The sequence below is a fragment of the Haemaphysalis longicornis genome, unplaced genomic scaffold (assembly GCF_048455015.1).
Source record: "Haemaphysalis longicornis isolate Haplotype H1 unplaced genomic scaffold, Haemaphysalis longicornis Haplotype H1 scaffold_4, whole genome shotgun sequence".
Lineage (NCBI taxonomy): Eukaryota > Metazoa > Arthropoda > Arachnida > Ixodida > Ixodidae > Haemaphysalis > Haemaphysalis longicornis.
Genome location: NW_027526361.1, coordinates 9,753,919 through 9,772,809, shown reverse-complemented (window position 1 = coordinate 9,772,809; position 18,891 = coordinate 9,753,919). Strand labels below are relative to the sequence as shown.

At 48.4% G+C, this 18,891-nt stretch overlaps 2 protein-coding genes across 2 annotated transcripts in view; both read right to left on the bottom strand.

Moving 5' to 3' along the window:
• The window catches only part of LOC144178228 (dopamine D2-like receptor), a 773,504-nt gene that overhangs the window by 585,716 nt on the left and 168,897 nt on the right, over window positions 1-18,891 (bottom strand). The window lies entirely within an intron of this gene.
• On the bottom strand, window positions 7,844-9,591 carry LOC144180267 (uncharacterized). The gene has a single exon (XM_077708646.1). The coding sequence runs from the start codon at window positions 9,589-9,591 to the stop codon at window positions 7,915-7,917; it is 1,677 nt and encodes a 558-aa protein (XP_077564772.1). The 3' UTR covers window positions 7,844-7,914.

Genomic DNA, 18,891 nt, shown 5'->3' with positions numbered 1-18,891 from the left:
TGCAAAAAGGTGCATATCCGCAGCGTGCTTTGTTTATTCACATGCAAATACAATGAGAAGGTTTGTGCTACGCCAGCGCGATCGCGCCCTAAACAACGTGGTTCACAGTACTCGAAGGCGGCTTTTGTGCCCCGAATTTCTATCGTAATTATATCGTTATCATAACGAACTGACTCTCAACTCGAACAATGATGACATGATTACGGTGTTGAAGGCATGATATACTCGCTAACTAACGTAATATATTACAAGACTCGAAACCGAAGAAGAATTCCAAGTAGCTCTTTATTGCTTTTCAACCCTTCCAGGCGCGAAGAACAAATCCTATTCTACTCGGGATGGCGTTCTATGATTTGAAGAAAAGTACTTTTACTCTCTTGTCCTGGACTGGGGACCCGGCCCACTAACCAGATCGATTTAATTGTTAAAGAAAGTTTTCCCCTCCTCCGCTTACTCCTCCTCCTCCTCTTGAGTGCAGTTTTCCTATAACGCATATCAGAACATCGGGAAGATATGGCAGTGCAAAATGTTCCGAAATATCCCTCCAGGTCTTAACAAACATATATGTTTTACTATAAATTTAACGAAGACGTGACTCGTTTTGCTCAATAAACCTCCATACTGGTTAGATGCCTGGTATAGAATCAGCACGCGCGTATATACACACTGGGTTATTTGGAACTCAACCTACAGTTTTTGCAGTCTATAGTGCATGTCGGCAAATTTTCATGCCTTGACAACGTAAAGTGATGTGACAAAACGCGTTCGAGCGTTCGGCGAGGTTGCAAAAACTGTTTTACCTTACATATGATTACCGGGAATCGTGATGCCTTCTGCCAAAGCCGACAGCCCTGAAGGCCTAGAATTTGTTTTGGTCTTCTATTTTCGCTGTTGTCGGTTATTAGCAGCTGACTGTTCCTTTTGTTCGAATGCTTACATGAAAAGCTGACGCCTAGCTCCGACTCTTCGCGCTCCGCACAGGACCGGCTTCGCAAGGAATGGGGTGGCGCCGGCAATGTTCCTCCCGTAGCGGTATCTAAAACTGTACTTTAATTGACACCACGAGCTAGTGTATGCGATTTTAAGCCTATTATTATGATAAAAAGTTACCCACACGCCAATTCTGGTGCGGACAAGCATCAGACGTTGACCGAGCGCAAAGAAACAGCAGGGAGAGCGATCCTGAGTGAAGCAGACGACAAATGCGAGAATCCCTAAGCTGACGTCACGGAGGCGCGTTTCGCAGCGCCGCCTGTGTTCGCGCTCCCCGCCAATTCTGTTTTTAATGACCCCCTTCAAAGATTGACTGCACGTCACTGAACGCCTTTTGCAGCCCCTAACTCAGTTCAAAATTGATTTGCATGTGTGCGTGCACGCGTAGCGGACAAATTAAAAAATCGAACACATTAATTGGGTCGAACCAAACATTTACGGTTTCGATGCGGCAGTCATAAACAAACAGCTGACTCCTTTACTCACAAGAAAATGGAGGGTTAGGGCTTTTTCTGCTGACGTTTCGTGTCGTTCTGATGTTAAAGAATGTTGTGCAATGATTCCTACCTGGAACCTCATCTACCTTGTTTTTAACCTAACCTTCTCATCTGCGTTATCTGGGTTCATAACCTCATCAGGAACCACGAACGGCACAAACGTAGACCCCGGAAGATAAACCTAGAAGCTAATCTGGAGTCAGGACATCTTTCCGAAGACAAGACCTATATTTATGACGTATAGCCATGAGGAAGGGGTGCATGGGACGGAGACATTCCAAATGATTGACGCAACTCATAATCGGTTGCTAGACGCGTCAGAAGGGTCACCTAGTGTACCCTCTTGTCGCATGCATGTTGCAACTATCCATTTTTTATCTCTCACAGTTGTCTGCCAATAACATTGTTGGGCTTCTTGGCTCTAAATACGCAATCTGAATCCTAGTTTTTGGGCGTGAAGTTCAAAGCTTTGTGACATCCACCTTCTAAAATTTACAATTACTGAAATCTTTATGAGTTTCCTGCGCCTCCAAGCAGATTTGATTTCAACGAAGTGCTCTGGTACTCCTCTATTTAGTTAAGGCTAAACATCTTTTCTTCGTTCATAAAAACAAAAGAGAAAAAACAACTCGGTGCAAATTTGTCTGCATACTATGAAATTTATGTTTTTTAATTGTCTCAGTCCGCTTATTTTAGTTTTCTGAAAATTAATTACAGTCTCTTGAGCGAGGACATTTACGACGTCTTCGGTGCGCTCTAATAGCAAGAAAATGTATACCCCTCTTTATTTCTTGTTTATTCTAGAGAGGCAATTTAAGGAGCCAATTCTGGCGAGCAATAATATATTCTCGCCCTTGGAGAGTAATTTAAAAGTCAAATGTCGAACATATGCACCCTTGCTTCCCCATAGGCCATTACTCAGTGACAGCAGGCGTATTCATAATGAGCGAAAAAATAATTTCCACCCGCTAAACGCACCAAATAAAAAGTTAGAAAAAACGATAAAACTATTATCGGAAAAAATGCGACTACGAGAACCCATTCTTTGGATTCTCATTCGTTTTAGTTTTGTTTTGTTTTTCGTGGGGTAGAAAAGAAGCTGTTTTCAAGCTTTTGTATTACACTTTAGTTCCTTCCTTTCGACGTGAAATTGTGGAAAACGAAGGGAGATATTACACTAGCAGTTATAACGTTCTTGCGAAAGCATTCGCTTTACATGAAGGGTCTGGCCATTGCCCTTAACATACACGGATCGCTATTTGTGATTTTGGAGACGTTTCATGGCGTAACCGCCGACGCACATCGTCCGGACTAAACGGAAAGCGATGCAACAACGAATCGTTTTTTTTTTTTAATACGCACTGGAAGCGAAGGAAACTGGCATTAGAATTCCAAAGAAAAGCAAGAACTGGGACTTAACGATCAAGCGATAGATCTGGGCTATTAGGCATGACGTATGGATAAAGCTTCGAGTAAATTGATACCCCCTGGGTTTCTTGACGTAGGTGATCGTTAGTAACCGAGTCGGCCGGGCCGATTTAGCCCCTCCGAAATGCGAGTGGGTGCTGATAGAGAAAACATTCAGCGCAACTCATAAGCCGCTTAACGTGCTTCCTTTGGCGACCGGTGTTTGTAACTTGTCTTCTTTCCACTGGTGTACCAGGCCTATACCTAGTTTTTAGGCGGCTGAGAGAACAACAGGTACTCGATGTTTGCAGGCCACTTTGTCTGAGACTACGTGCTACCATGTGGCGGCGCAAAATAGCATTTGTTTTGGTTTTTATTTTGTTCATACTTAGTTTGTTACGCTCCGTCTCCGCATCTGCGGCTGCAAAATAGTTGCAGGCGGGGTGCATTGTCCAAGCGGAAATTGGGGAACACCAACTGGTTTATCTCTAAGAACCAATTTATTATTGTTTTTACGCAGAATGCTTACGCATATTTTGCAAAAATGTCGTGATATTTAGTTCCAAACATGAAAATAAATACGAACATGCACTCCGGATTCCCAAAGGAGCCTGGGGAAGGGGCCGTGGTGTGGACGCCGGGTTAATGAGAGCAAAAGTGGCGGGCGGCAGCGGCGGAGGCCGAAAAGACCGAGAGGTAGAGGTGTTGCAAGGCAGGGCAGTGCTGCAGATAATCTTGAGCGCTGCTGTAGCCTGTTCAACCGGAGGGGGCAGAAAGGGAAAAGTTGGTGGAAATGAGACCCGATAATGGGGTGGTCAGGTCATCATCATAGTTGTTGTGAAGGCCACTTTGCGCCCAGTTGTGTACCGCGTAGAAGTCTTTGACACATCGTTATCGGAGAATGTTGGCTACAGTAGCAAGACAGTGCAGTAAAGGGGCAGGTATGCAGAAGTGCAACTTGCACGCAGCCAGCTTTCAGAGAAGCGTTTCCGGTAACTGTAAGAAGGGTAATAAATTACCGCCACTGTTTAGGCGGTTGATTCTCTGAGAAGCTATATAATATAATTGATGACAATAGGGACCTTCTTGCAGAATTATAGCACTGGCCAGAGGATGGTGTAAAGTGAAATCCCTAACACACCTTTCCGCCAGCAGCATGACTCGTTATAGTACGGCTTTATTGTCGCCGCGAGAGTTTTGTGAACTGGGCGCACAGGCGAGAGATTCTTGGCATCGCTTAGCATACCACTTGTCCCAATAACACGTGAAAGTTTTCAGTCATATTATGGAATCATTCTAGTCGCTCTAATTCGCGCACCGCACGCGTGGTCGCTGTTTTCTTCGGCGTTACTCGTAGGTCAGCAAAAAAAACAAAACAAGAAAGCAAATTTACAAAAACGCTGCTCTATAAATGCCTCAGAAACAATCATAAGAAGTGCAAAAGAGGCCAATGCAAAGAAGACCTAGAAGAAAACAATAAATATGAGAGCGCTACCAACAATTGCTTGAGTGTCCTGTAGATTGCGAAACGAAGTAAGGCAACATTTTACGCCATCGATTATAATGAGGAGGCTGACCCGAAGTGACGATCTGTGGTTAGTCATTACCACATTATCCCTTGTAGCCCTGTTATGTTGACATATGCTGCACTCCCCCATCCAAGAAAGTGGCTTTGCCACAACGTGTAACTTACTGCAACAAAGCCCCCTTTACAGGCAACCACGTGTATACGGAAGAACATCTTGGAACAAAAGACTACTGGAAGCGCACAGCGTCCTTGGAGCAACACCCCAAACCGCTGTTGCAAGTGGGTAACAAAATAAAATATTGCAGGAAAAAGCTTTCGAACAAAATCCCTTCAGAAAATAATCCTATGTGATGAGAATTTCAGAGCCAGTGTTACGCCTCCACACCTCAGAGTAAACCAAACCATGGGCGCCATTCCAGAAACCCGAGATAGCTCGCTCTTGAGTTTCCTGCTGCTCAAGTTATTAAAATAGTGATAATAGAGCATCCGATAAACCCCGAGCGACACCGGCGCAATCGAGCGGAGCACGTTTTTCATTATCAGCGCAGCCAGTTGAGGCCGCTCACGTTGAAAAAGCACGGCTTGTGCGAGCATCCGCATGTAGCGCCATTTAGAATCAAGTTGAAATATACACTCCGTTGCGTAAAGTACATAACCCAGCCATTCCTTTTAAAACTCCGACCTGGACCCAGCCTTTTTTCAAAGCTCCACCCTCTAAAAGCCGCGAGGGGCGGCTCCTATTTTCCCGGTGTTCTGTTCTTCCACTGAAGTCTGTTTGCTACGGGTTCGGGTTTAAGGGTAGCTTCAGTCCAGCTCAGCGCAAGCCCAAACCAAATAAGCGAAGACGTTCACTGCAGCGAAAAAAATGCGCCCTTCTCCCGACTCAGTCAAACACGGCCGGCTTTGTTTACGTGCGGACGGCGGGCGTAGTATCAGAAACCGCCCCGCCCAGTCAGCGTGTAATTCGCGACTTTGAACATTGGCGAGTGCGTTTTAGATGTTGAAGTCGTGTCATCTGTCGTCGATTGTGTTTTTACTGTGTATGAAGACGGCTGACATGCATCGTCCTGGCCGCTCCTATCGTTCGTACTAGAGCGAACTCTTCTTTCGGACCCAACACCCCCGCGACTGTGGCGGCATTTGACTGACGTTGGCCTGGGGACTTCGTTCGTTCATTGTTTGCTGCTAAGCTTTGTAACTGGAGCATCAAATGCAAGTGACTTCGTTGCTGCGACGCTACCCCACCGGCGAAGTCGGTGTCATGGTTGGGTGGGGCTTCGGTAGCTACGCCGCGCCACGAATGGGCTGGGTGTGTTTTAACTGGGAGGAAACTCGGGATTGATTTTACACGACCGTATTGAACTCGTGAGGCTCGTGATGGAGGCTGCTACGTCGTGGTTCATTGTTCACGGTCGCCGTAGCACGGATATATCTATCCTGACAGATCTTTTTCTTTGGCGGAGGAGGAATTTCGAGTTTTTTTTTTTTCGCCTCTCGAAAGTATTGTGCATTAGCTGTGCAGCCATCTGGCGACCGAGCCACTTCGCGACGACTTTGAGGGGGCTTTCGCTCCATGACCACCGAGGAGCAAGTGTTGTGTGCGGTACGGTTTTACGCCATGAACACCGTCCACGAAAGCGTTGGTAGCGACCACACCTGCGGCCGCCACCAGTCGACAGTCTGCCGGCATGTTCGCAATAAGGATACTGCAGACATGCTTTTTGCCTATTTTAGGTGAGCCTTTTAGCAGGAGCGTACGCTTGAGTTATCGTGTGCTCGCAAAAGTGTTTCGAACGAGGCGTTGCATAACCGTGTGTTTCACTTATCGTCAGCACAGCATACAGTTTCACTTGAGGAGTTGCGTGTTACGCAATTCTTGCGGAAACGTTACTGGCAAGATAATAAACAATAAACGGCATTTAAACGCATTTCAACGAGTTTTGTCCAGCGTCTTCGTCGTCTGGCAGGAAGCAGAACACGCAAAGATTGTGCAGGGGAGAGTTGAGATCGAAAGTAACAGCGTGACGCCAGAAGGAGGGTGAGCGAGAGCAGGAAGAGAGGGAGTGAGGGGATTGGACCCAGTAAAAAGGAACCAGCGATTGTAGAGAGCTTCGTCGAACAAGAGCTGTGAAGAGCAAAGCGATGTAAAGGAAACAAGTTTGAAAAGTTGTGTTTGTCGCTATTCCTTTCTTCGTAGCAGATGCCCACTTGGGCGATTTGCTCGCAATCGGGAGCTTCGAGGAGCTAATGGGTCCGGTTTTCAAGATTCACACAACTGTGAATTGGAAAAGTAAAAGTTGTAGAATAATCCGAGTGACACGTGAGCGTGATGGTACGTGAGAAGGACAGGTGCCCACCAGCCGCGCCGAACCCCGATTTATAGGGAGGCTGTGGTGAGTGACAGTCTTCTGGCTGACGTAGTTCACTACGAAATGAAAGAGAAGAAACTGACACAAACACGGTATAGCAGAAAAAAAGCCGGTCGAAATGATTCATGCCAAGAGACAAGGAAATGAAAACAAGAAAAAATACGCAAGTACAATGTATCAGTTGCTAATAAATATAGTCAAGCTTTCGCCTTCAAATCACGTAAGCAGAATTAAGTGCCCCTAGGAAATTTTCTATCGAAAAGCGGACGGAGGGTTTCTATAAGGTACCACCGAGCAGCAACTAGTTTGAGTGTGGCGCATTTTCATCGCCCGCTTCTTCTCCTTTTTTGCCAGCTGGCGTAAGTCACGTGATATAACTGTCTGCCACCGACGTCAGAAATGGGTAGAAACTTCTTAGGACGACATATTTTAAACAAAAAGCTCACACGAATACCTGAATTTAAAAAAAATAATAAGTGAACTTGGTAGGGAAATAGCGATTAATAAAATAAAAGCACGATAAAGTAGTTGGATTTGCTTGCCCCCAGTAACCACAGCAGTGGAGCGAGAGAACGTACTGAAAAATGCGACGCATCCTAGTCGCGTCTTCTTGCAGCGCGCTGCCATGAACCTGTTACGTCACCTCAATAATCAGGAAATAGCACGAATAGCATTTCTAAAGCACTTGAGCTCCGGCGTCGCTAGAGCTCGTGTCTCCTAAGTTCCGCTCAATCACGGGCCTTTTGGAATAGCACCCCATATTGCGCCATCGAACTGCCAGAATAGTAGCCGAAACCTGGCTGTTTTGTATCGTATGAAAGCAGACTGAGATAAAGAAGTCCACAGCGCTGATGAGCGCATTACCGATGGCGAGCACCGCTCTAGCCTAGAGGAATCCCTTGCGACGTCAGGAACATGGCACTGTGTAACAGCCATGCCTCCGAAAATCCTCTGACTGTGAAATTCAGCCACATTTCTGAATTTGTGGGCCCTGTGTACCAAATATTGTGTACTCGTTCACACCGCTGCATCATCGAGGAGGAGGAGGAGGAGTGAAACTTTATTTTTGATCAGAATAAAAGAGAGTTAGGGCATGTGGCCCTCCGCACAGGTGCAGTCCCTATTCCGGGACCCCATTGGTCAAGGCCGCCACTCTCGCCCGTCGAACTAGAGCCCTTTGAGACTCCAGCCCCGAGCAATTGAGCAGGGCTGCCTCCCATGCCTCTCTGGTAGGGGAAGGGTTGGGGGATAACGCAGGGTTGCGCTGGCATGCCCACACCATGTGGAAGGTGTCGGACACCTCCCCACAGTGCAGACACCGTCCATCGGTTTTAGGGTCGAAATGCTTTGCTACTGCAGGGCACATAAATGTGTTCGTCTGCAGGCGCCGCAGTATTCGCTCATCGGCCTTGCTCAGACCCTTTGCAGGGGCTGGGTAAAGCCGGCGGTTATCGCAGTAATGTTTTACGATTTCTCTAAACCGCAGAAGTGGTTTGCTAATCTCCGAGCCGGGAGAGCATGGGTGAGGCGCCCGGTGTGTAAGCGCTCGGGCAGCCGCGTGCGCGGCCTCGTTACCTCTCAGACCCTGATGCCCCGGAGACCACACAATTTCTTTAGGTGCGGGGTCTACGAACCGCACCACTCGTTTTAAAATTCTGTAGGCCAAGGGTGGTACCGTGCCCGCTAAATAGCTTTCACAGGCTCGGCGAGAGTCCGTGATTATTGTCCTTGACTTCGGGTCCGAGGCGGCGAGCGCTATGGCAATCGCCTCGGCTTGCGTGGAGTTAGGAGCCCGGTAGGAGAGCCCATCGACTTGCTGGTCCCTGTGAATTACAGCGGCAGTAAAGAACCCTAGAGGCGACGGTCCTGCCACATCAACGTAGAACACACCTCGCCCATTTCCGTATTTCCTTTCCAGGGTCATAGCGCGTGCTTCCCTCCTGCCTTCGTGAGTGTGCTTTTCCATGTTACGCGGAAGTGGATGCACCCAGAGCCTGTGCCGCCACAACTCTGGGAGTTTGCACGTCTCCACTGGGATGCACTCATGTTTGATTTGTAGGCGATTAAGCAAGTGGCGCCCGGACGCCGTTTGTGCGAGTCTAGTGTACTGATTTGTGAGATGAGCCTCTTTCAGCTCTTGATACGAATTGAGCACTCCCAGCGCCGATAACCTGGTGTTGGAGGTAGCCACCGGGAGGTCAAGGGCTCGTTTTGTGGCCTTCCTAATGATGACGTCAATGCTGTTCTCGTGTTGTTTGTTCGTACGGAGGTAGGGTACGGAGAAGAGGATCCTACTGGTTGCAAAGGCATGGGCGAGCCGGAGTGCGTCCCTGCCCCGTAACCCACCGGGCTTGTTGGATACGCGTTGTATCATCCGTCCGACCTGTTCCCCTGTTCGCTTCAGTTTGGCAATGGTGGTCTCTGGACTAAGTTTGTTGTGAATAAGCAGGCCCAGGATCCTAATTTCTTCCACTTCTCTGATAGAACCACCTGTTAAAGAGATGCAAAGCCTTGTGTTCTCTTTAGGATTGGGTTTAATGTGCAAAAGTTCCGATTTTGTTGGGGCACATTGGAGGCCGCAGTCATTAGCATAGCTTTCGACAATGCTGGCAGCCCTTTGCAGGCGGTCCTCCATTTCCCCAAGGCTGCCTTCTGTGCTCCAGATTGTTATGTCATCGGCGTAAAGGGCATGTTGTATACCCTCTACCCGAGCTAATTTGTGCGGCAGCTGCATCATAGCGATGTTAAAGAGTAGCGGCGATAGGACCGCTCCTTGTGGAATACCCCTTGTACCCATGTAATATGGACCGTGCTCCTCATCCTCGATCCTCAGGAATGCTTGACATTTGGAGAGGAAATCTCTGACGTACGCGAAGGCTTTCTGACCACAATCCGTTCTACTTAAGTTTTCTAGTATGCTGCTGTGCCGGACGTTGTCAAATGCCCCCTTGAGATCTAGGGCAAGGATGGCTTTATCGTTTTGTCGCATTGTAGTTGGCCGAATTACGTCACGGTGTAGCTGGAGAAGGACGTCCTGTGCTGACATATGTGGGCGGAACCCGAACATAGTGCCAGCAAAGAGGCCCGTGGACTCAATGTGTGGAGAGAGACGATCCCGGACCATAGCCTCCATGAGCTTACCCGCGCATGAGGCGAGCGAAATTGGCCTCAGATTATCGATATTAACAATTTTTCCTGCTTTGGGTATAAAGGTGACCAAGGAGGTCTTCCATTCTGGGGGGAGTGGACGGCCGTCTCAGATTTGATTTATGTAATCTAACAGTTGCAAGTAGGCCGAGTCCGAGAGGTTCGCCAATAGTTGGACTGTTATACGGTCTCTTCCTGGGGCCGTACCTCGGCGCATCTTAGCTAAAGCTGCCCGAAGATCTTGTAGTGTAAAGGGGGCATCCATGTCGGGGTTCTGCTTGCCTGCGTATTGATACTCAGGTCCATTGGGGTCTTCCGTGCGGCAGAGATATCTGTCACATAGAGTATCCGCGAGTTGGGTCGTCGTACCTTGGTCCCCGTGTAGGGCTCTTCGGAGTTGACGTTGTGTTTCCCCTTTCGTCTGAGTTGGGTCAATGAGACTGCGAAAAAGGCGCCATGTCCCCTTGGATCCCATTTTACGCGCAGCTGAATTGCATCTCTCTATCCAATTTGCGTCGCTAAGTTGGACAGCGTATTCTGCCGCTTTTTCAGTCAGTTCACTGATGCGGGCTCGAAGCTTGCGATTAAGTTTCTGTTTGTTCCATCTTTTAGTAAGGCTCCGGCGTGCCTCCCATATATGCATCAGATGGTTGTCCACAGTTGGGTTCTTTTCGATGGTCTGAATTGTTGCAACGTGTTGCTGTTGTAAGGCGGTGATCTGTTTCGCCCACTCCGTATAGTTGCCTGTGAGGAGAACAGGTGGAACTTCTTGCTGCCTAAATTCATGCCAGTTGGTTAGTTTGGCCTGGCCCCACTTTCTTCTAGCAGCCTTCGCCAAGAGGGTGATCCTAAGGAGGCAGTGATCGCTACCGAGTGTCTCCTCCAGGTTTTCCCAAGTAGCGTCTCTACTATTTTTAACTAGGGATAGGTCAGGACACGTGTCGCGAGTTACCGAGTTTCCCATACGCGTGGGACATGCCGGGTCCGTGAGCAGCGTAAGTCGAAGCGTGGATATTAACTCCGCTAACTTTCGTCCCCTGGCCTGCTCGAAGTGATACCCCCAATGAAGGCTCGGGGCGTTAAAATCCCCAACTATCACGAGGGGTGCTTTGTCGGCCGATTTAAGTGCTCGATAGAAAACTTCGTTAAAAGTTATGCGGGGCTTGTGCGGGGGGCTGTAAATGTTCGGTACATGTATTGGAGGATCACGACGTCTAAGTGGAAGGACCTTAACCATGCTGTATTCCTGTTCGGTTTCCAGACCTAGATCGACTTGGAGTGCCGTATACGCCTTGTTGACCAGAATGCAAGTCGTAGGGCCCCCCTGGAATGAGCTATACCCTGGAAGTTTAGCATCTGCTCCAGGCTCTTGAAGAGCCACAATAGCTGGTGCGGGGCCGATGGACTGGAGATATAATTGGAGATGCGACCTTTTTTTCCTATTCCGAAATCCTCTACAGTTCCATTGTATGATCACGAATTTCTCATCTGGAATTTTGCTTCGGGCTTTCCGCTGCGGTCGGTTAGCCATGATTGAAGATTATTGAGATTTAAGAAACATGGCCTCCTCCCTGGATTAACGGTGTCTCTAACGGAGACACCAGTGGTTCCATGGGGGTAGTGGCCGAACTGAATTCCTGCAAGCCTGTGGCCGGGCGAGGCACCACCTTACGCCTATGCGAATCCGATCGCGGGGATCGTGAGCGGGAGCGATTGTCTCTGAGTTGTGTGCTGACCCAATCCTGGACTGTGTCCATGACTGAGTCAGTTACCGCTAGAATTATTTGCGAAAGTTCCTACTGCCAGAGCTCTGCAAAGGATGCCCTGACTCCTTCTAGAATTTTCTTTGGCAGTTCCTCTATCGTGCGTTCCAGTTTTGTCAGCCGCTGTTCCACATGTGGCACACGTTGTACAAATGTGCAGTCTGAGCATCGGGAAGCGCTAGACACCCCAGACGCGACCGAGGCGCTCTCATCCCGCTCTGATGGCTCGGACTGCTGCATTGGCTCCGAAGTCCCAGCTGTTGTTTGGGACTCCGTGAGCCCAGCTAGCCTCGTTTCTAACTCTTCAATTTTGTTCGCAAGAATTTCACTCTGGCGCCTTAGCTCCGCATTTTGTCGCTGTAGGGCTACTTCGGTTGGGGTTGTGAGGAGGGAAGGGGAACAGAGAGGCCGGGAGGCAGCCCTAACCCAATCGCTCACCTCGTTTGGGGCGTTTGGCAAGGTTGGAAAGTCCTCGGCGCTGAAAATCTGCGTCCTTGCCACGGTCCCCGATCTGGTGTTGTTCTTGACCGGAGCAGGTCTGCCCGACACTGGGGTCGAAGTCTTGTGGCTTCCCTTGCTTGCTTGAATTTTCTTGAAGTCGTCTTTCCGTTTGTCGGTGGTTGGTGAGGTTCCCGGCTTGATCGGTTTCCGGTATTCGCCGTTACATCCAGAGGTGCCGGTGAGATGTTCGCCCCCGCAGATGAGGTAACGGGGAGTGCATTTGTGTTCGACAGGGCCCTCGGGAGTGGCAGCCACCTCGCAGCCGCATTGGTCGCAGCGTCCCGGCTTGGGTCTCGGGCAGATATCCGCCCTGTGTCCCACCGTGTCGCAACGATGACAGGCGGGGATCGTTTTCTTGTACAATCTCACCGGGATGCCCTGGTCGTTGTAGTAGATTTGGCGGGGAACAAATTTCCCCTCGAAGATGACCACAGCGACGTTGCTGCTGCCAAGTCTTCTCACGGAAAGAATTTCGCCGTTTTTCCATCGCAGCTTGGGTTTGAGAGAGGCCGACGTGTCATTGGGATCGATGGTGATGACCCCTTTGCAGACGTCGCCTGTGGCTTTGGCATGTCCCCGGAAGGGGAGCTGGCGACCGTCGATTGTCAGCGTGACATCACCGAGCAGTCGTCGGGCGGCAGGCTCTGAGTTGAGTCCACACACTATCACGTTTTGTTCCCACACCGGCCACACAGACAGTTCCACGTTCCCGCATTCGCGTAGGAGATTGCGCACTGCGGATCCGACTTGGCCTGGAGCAAAAGTTGCCTTCAAATCCAGCGTTGTGCTCGGCTTGAGAACCACGATGAGTTCGTCGCGCCCAATGTGGGGCGTGTGCTTCGGTCGCCACTGGGGCTTGCTGGATCTGTGGGTGGAGGACTTGCTAGCCACATCCCCTTGAGGAGCATGACCAGAGCGAGCCGCCGTCTGTTGTTGGCCAGGAGCGTCGTTGCCCTTGGGAGCTTTCGAACTGTGTTTGCGCCGCCATATGCGAATCATGTCTTCTAAATATTCTTCCTCGGATGGTGGACAGTCCTCGTGTGGGGCGGTGTCCATGCATACGACTTGCATTGAGACAGGGTCGTATCCCGTGATGGTCTTGGACGCCGCCACCGCCGGGGAGGCCCCGGCCTGCGCTAGCGGCAGCATGTTCGCCGCTAGGCTTAGTGGCGCGGCAGCCGGTGAATTATTCAGTCACTCAGAGCTTGCTCAAAAATGGGCCCACCTTGATAAGAGTGGTATCCGCTTGTGCCGCTGAGCTTCGCGAAGACGCTGACGCCAAAATTTTCGACGTCCGAGTTGAATTTTGGCCACAAAAAGGAAAAATTTGCGGAGCCCACCGAACAGGCGACTGTTCCATGCACGTGCTGGCACGTGCCCCCCCATCATCGAACACGCACACGAACTGTTACATAATTTACTTTCCCCCTGATTTTCCCTACCGGTATTACTGCTATCCGCGCGCAAGGAATTGTCATCCTTGCTGCATGGATTGTATGCTGCTATGAACACGACACTAATTCGGTTAGAGGAGCTGCACCACGGTCATTAGAGGTTATTCCTCTCGGGAAGCGCTTAATGTACAAATTTACTCATACCGCATCGGCTTAGAATAAAACCGGGAGTATGATTCAGGAATTCCACTGGGAAATGTTTAAAAAGAAACTTTTTGTGTACTCCTGCCAGCTAGCTACTTATAAAAACCACGCACACAAACTGCATCCTTAAGAGCTGTACGTCAAAATTAGAATGTACCCCATTTGAAAGCCATGCGGGATAGGCGCTGATGATGAATTTCCCGATAGCTCTCTCTCTCTCTCTCTCTCTCTCTCTCTCTCTCTCTCTCTCTCTGCAGAAGGACTGCAGAGTGCAGAGTTCGTACTGGTTCGTACTGGCCCGTAATGCAAACAGCGCAAAGACTAAGAAAAGGTGGGAGACAGGACACGCGCTTTGTGTGAGTGCGTGTGTGTGTGTACGTGTCTAGGAATGAATATTTGTAATTCGGAGCAACAGCGTTTCTACTATGGTGAATCCAGAAAAAAAATTACTTGTAAAAATCATGCTGAAGGCGTGTCGTACGTCATATTTCGAAATACACACGAAAAGATATATCCGAGTCCAGGCCTTCAAGTTGGACGACGTGACGTTACTTGGTAAATAGAACTGTGAAGCATTCGCGCAATCAGTTCCGACATGCTACTTATAATGTAAGAAGAAAACGCGGCATTAGGACAATCGATAGCTTCCTCATACAAGGGAACAAGAGAAGCACTGAAACAATGTCAACACAGGAAGCTGGAACGCTTCTCTTTCCTCTCTCTCTCTCTCTTCCAATTTTACATTCTCTCTCTTCGATGTTCGAGTTTCCCGACAAGGAAGCGCTAAAAAGAGAAATACGGCAGCTAAACACGGGTCTTGTGGTCTTCCGTCAGGTGCGGCTGTGCAAACGCGATAAAACCAAAGGATTTATTGATTTCATGTCCGTACTAGGGGGAACACCGAGGAAGGAACTTGAAGATCAAAAAAAGAACCCAAAAGAAAACGCGCCATTTCAATTTGTCGGCAGATCCGGAAAGCGAAGTCTCCTTCCAATCGGGTTCCCCGGAACTTGATACCAGCTCTCGTCTCAAATTATAGGGTGGAACACGAGAGATTTGCGGCGTATTGGTAGGCTTTTAGGCAGCGCTGTACAAAACCTTGGCAATTTTAGTTGGGCAGCCCCCAGAGGTAAGATATATCCACATCCCAATTTACACTATACATTACTCTTGGAATGCACCTGATGTAATATATCTTGAATGAAGCGTGAATGAAGGCGTTTATGAGCTGTGAGGGGAGGCAATGTACCGAGAATCAATACCGCTGACCATGGCGTGAATTCGCTCGTTGGCGGATGGGGCCAGAATCGACGCCTCGACTTTGACTTCCCCGCCGAGCATTGCACTACTGCCCTAGTTTCAGTAGTTGAGTTTCCGTGCGTATGGGTACAAGCGACTCAATTATCAGACTTGGGGGCTTTTGCTTGATAAGCTTGAAAGAATATACCTCTACGGCAGTGGAGCAAAGTGGCGCCGAGGCAATTGAAACACGGCGATAGCAGTCACATCGCCATCAGAAACCTGCACCCCTCTTGTCAAAGAGCCATCAAAACGGCCCCGCTCACTACGCGACACCACTGTGCAGTTTCGGTCGCCTGTCACCGTTCGATAATACCCAGTTGGCTGTTTTCTTCATCATGACCTGTTTTTGTGGACCTCGAGACGGCGAGGTTCTTCGACAGGAGCTGTGAGCCACAGCTATCAAGGAAGGTGATGATTGGAGAACCGCGAAAACTTCATTTATAGGCCCAGGTACGGCTCGGACACGTCAAAATAGTGCCGCAACTCACCCGGTCTGCCAAGCTTGAAATCCACCACTCACGCCCCCACCCCTTCCTTCCGGCCGCACCTAGATTTGAATCAGGCTCTGATTCAGCTCTGGTCAACGCACGTGAGAGGGTTACGCCATGTGAGCGAAATTTGGGCGCGCTTTAAAAAGCCCCGAGACTTCTGAATCACCCACCCTCTTGGCGTCCGCTAAACGCGGCTAATATCCCACGTGTCGCTTCAGCGCCAAAAACCGAGATTGAATGTTTTAATGCGACCAGATTTAGGGGAAATCCCCAAGGTGGAGTAAGTTTGATACAAATTAAAAACAAACCCCGACCACGAGTGATTATAAAACGAAAAAAGGACGTTTCAGCTCCCGTACGGGAGCCTTGTTCACAATCTGTGATCGTGAACAAGGTTTGTGGACAAGGATTGTGAACAAGGATTGTGAACAAGGCTCCGTACGGGAGCCGAAACGTCCTTTTTTCGTTTTATTAACACTCGTAGTCGGTGTCTGTATTTAATTTTTATCATGCGTTTTCCCGACCAGACGGGCTTCCGTCCAACACTTGATTTCGTGGAGTAAGTTTCTGCGAAGAGAAATTTGACATCCACCTCAATGCAGCCATACGGCTACAAAGGAAAGCTATACAGCTTTCTGAGAAACTTCGCAGTTTAAGAAATATTTGTCCTGGTTCCGGATGACCATGTCTGAGATAGCTGTATAGCTTTCCTTTGTAGCCGTATGGCTGCATTGAGGCGGATGTCAAATTTTCCTTCGCAGAATATTTTAATGCCTAGCATCTTTTGCCGAGTGCCCCCACAGCAAGGACCGCAGAACGCTCTGCATTTCCACAAAAATGCAGATATCGCGGAAGTTCCCCCTGTAACCGTTATATTAGCGTAAATGAAGATAACTGGTGGAACGAAATTAAAAAGAAAAACTTAAAATAGCGAAAATATGCAAAAATACGGAAAATGGCAAACCGTACAACGCATGACGTTTCCACAATTTGCATATTTCGCAGAAGTTTCACCTGTAGACCGTGTAACGCCCTGCACTTCCACAATAATGCAGATTCCGGGAAAGTTTCACCCGTAACCGTTATATTGGCGTAAATTAAGATAGTTGGTGGAAAAAAAAATTGAAAAAAATAACAAATAACAAAAATACGAAAGAATACGGAAAAATCCGGAAAATGGAAAACCGTTTAACGCCCTGCATTTCCACAACAATGCAGATTTTACGGAAGTTACACCTGTAATCGTTATATTAACGTAAATAAGATAATTGGTCAAAAGGAATTTTTAAACATTAAAACTAAGAAAAATATAAAAATATTACTGAGAATGGCGAACCATGTAACGCCCTGCATTATCACGAAAATGCAGATTTCGCGTAAGTTCCACCTGTAATCGTTATATTAGCGTAATTGGAGATAATTGGTCGGACAGGATTTAGAAAAACCAAAAAATTTGGCTGTAGGAAACTCACACTCAAGACAAGCGGCATAATAATGCTACGCATTAGTAGACAATTCTCTGGATTCGTGCAGAATTTTTTGTGTACAAAATATCGCAGCGCGGAGTAATTTTGACAAGGCACCCTACGCAACCATGAATGGGATAAACCAAGCCAAACTAAACAATTTACTCCAGCTTCCTTTCTTTCGGGTATTAGCATAGACCACAGTGGTATGCGGCACAAAATTTAGTACGCAGTTTATATTTTACCGACCGCTTCATTAACCTGACGTCTTTGGCCCCACTGATTTCTCTGGGCGTGGGCAAAGCAGGAGCTTCGCCACTCAAATGTTAGTCTCGGTGCTCGGTCGGCCGGCGCTCAGGGTATCTTCAGGTTTCCACAGCCGTGCACAAGACCCTGGGGACGTGTTTGCAGCCTTTGCGGACTCATAATAGTGGAGACAGGCGCGACACCTCTGGAATTGCCTCCGTTCTTCTATGGAGCAGATTTACGACGAGCGAAACGCCGATTCCGTGAGTGGCGCGACACAGCTGGCGACCCGAAGGTATTGTGAAACAGTGCTCAATGCCACACTACACACTAGGGGAAAAAAAATCAGCGCACCGGGGGAGCAATTTCTTGCGTTTGTGGCCGACCGATACCTCTAGGACACAATAGTGTATTATACCTTGGGCCGAAAGGCGATTTGAACCTTCCATGCTCCCCCTCCCCGTCCCCCCTCCATGAGAATACAGCTATGGCTAGAAAGAGAGCATCTGGGAGTGCAACATGTGGTAAGCAGAGTAGAAGTTTTTGAACGTACTAAAGGTGAACTTTGCGGGAAAAGTCCTGTCGAAGACGTTGCAGGGGTAGTTTGTGCCGCAGTAAGAATTGTGTTCTCAGATAATTAAAACGGTTCTGCGTTTCTTCCAGGGGTTATGCTTCAAGAGGAACGCTCCTCAGCCATAACACACGATTTCAAATCTTCTACATGTGAAAATAGGATATAACAGAATGTTTTAGAACTATTCGAAAGCCAAAACCATACGACATTTAAAGCAGGAGTAAAAAAATTGAAGAACTCAGATATCGACATCTTCTTCACGGCAGAAACTTATAAACGCCAGGTTTCCATAAGCGCGGTCGTCTCAGAGAGGGCGATTGGGCAGTAAAACGTATTGCAGTACTTCTAGATCTGTCTATACCCGTCTTGAATATTAATAACGTACTAATATTGTTCGTGACGGCTGGACAAATGACACGAACTATGGTTGATGGCTAGAGTTGTATTCACAAGTGGCCATGATAGCTCTGGCTGGCTGCATGCTGCTTACATGGCCGTCGTCGTCGGTGGTAGATGAGCATAGGGCAATATTCTTAACGCCACGGGACAATATTCTCAACTTTCCCCGCGCTCGTCAACTATCTCAAGGGGCCAAACCCGGGAGGCGGTGACGCGTTTAGCATCGACGTTCAAGACCGTTCACATTTGCTTCCACACATCACGCTACTACAGACCATTAATAAGCTGATAACTGAAGATAAAGACGACCAAGCCTTCGTGGGGAAGAGAGGAGTTCCTGAGGAGGGGCTCCTAGAACTGCCGCAGTTCCAGTTGCTCTGAATGTTCTTATCTTCGAATGATGACCGCCACGTGCAACGATCAGGGGTGGGTATTGAATTCGCCGTAGCACCTATCCTTAGTCAAATCTCAAGTTATACCAACCAGCCATAAACAAAATCTTGCGAGGACTCTTTACAAGAATTGTTGGGTAAGGCGTTGACGATTTCATTTCGCAATAATTTTAGCGACAGGTGCTCAAAATTGGTACGATATCGAAAAATGAATGACC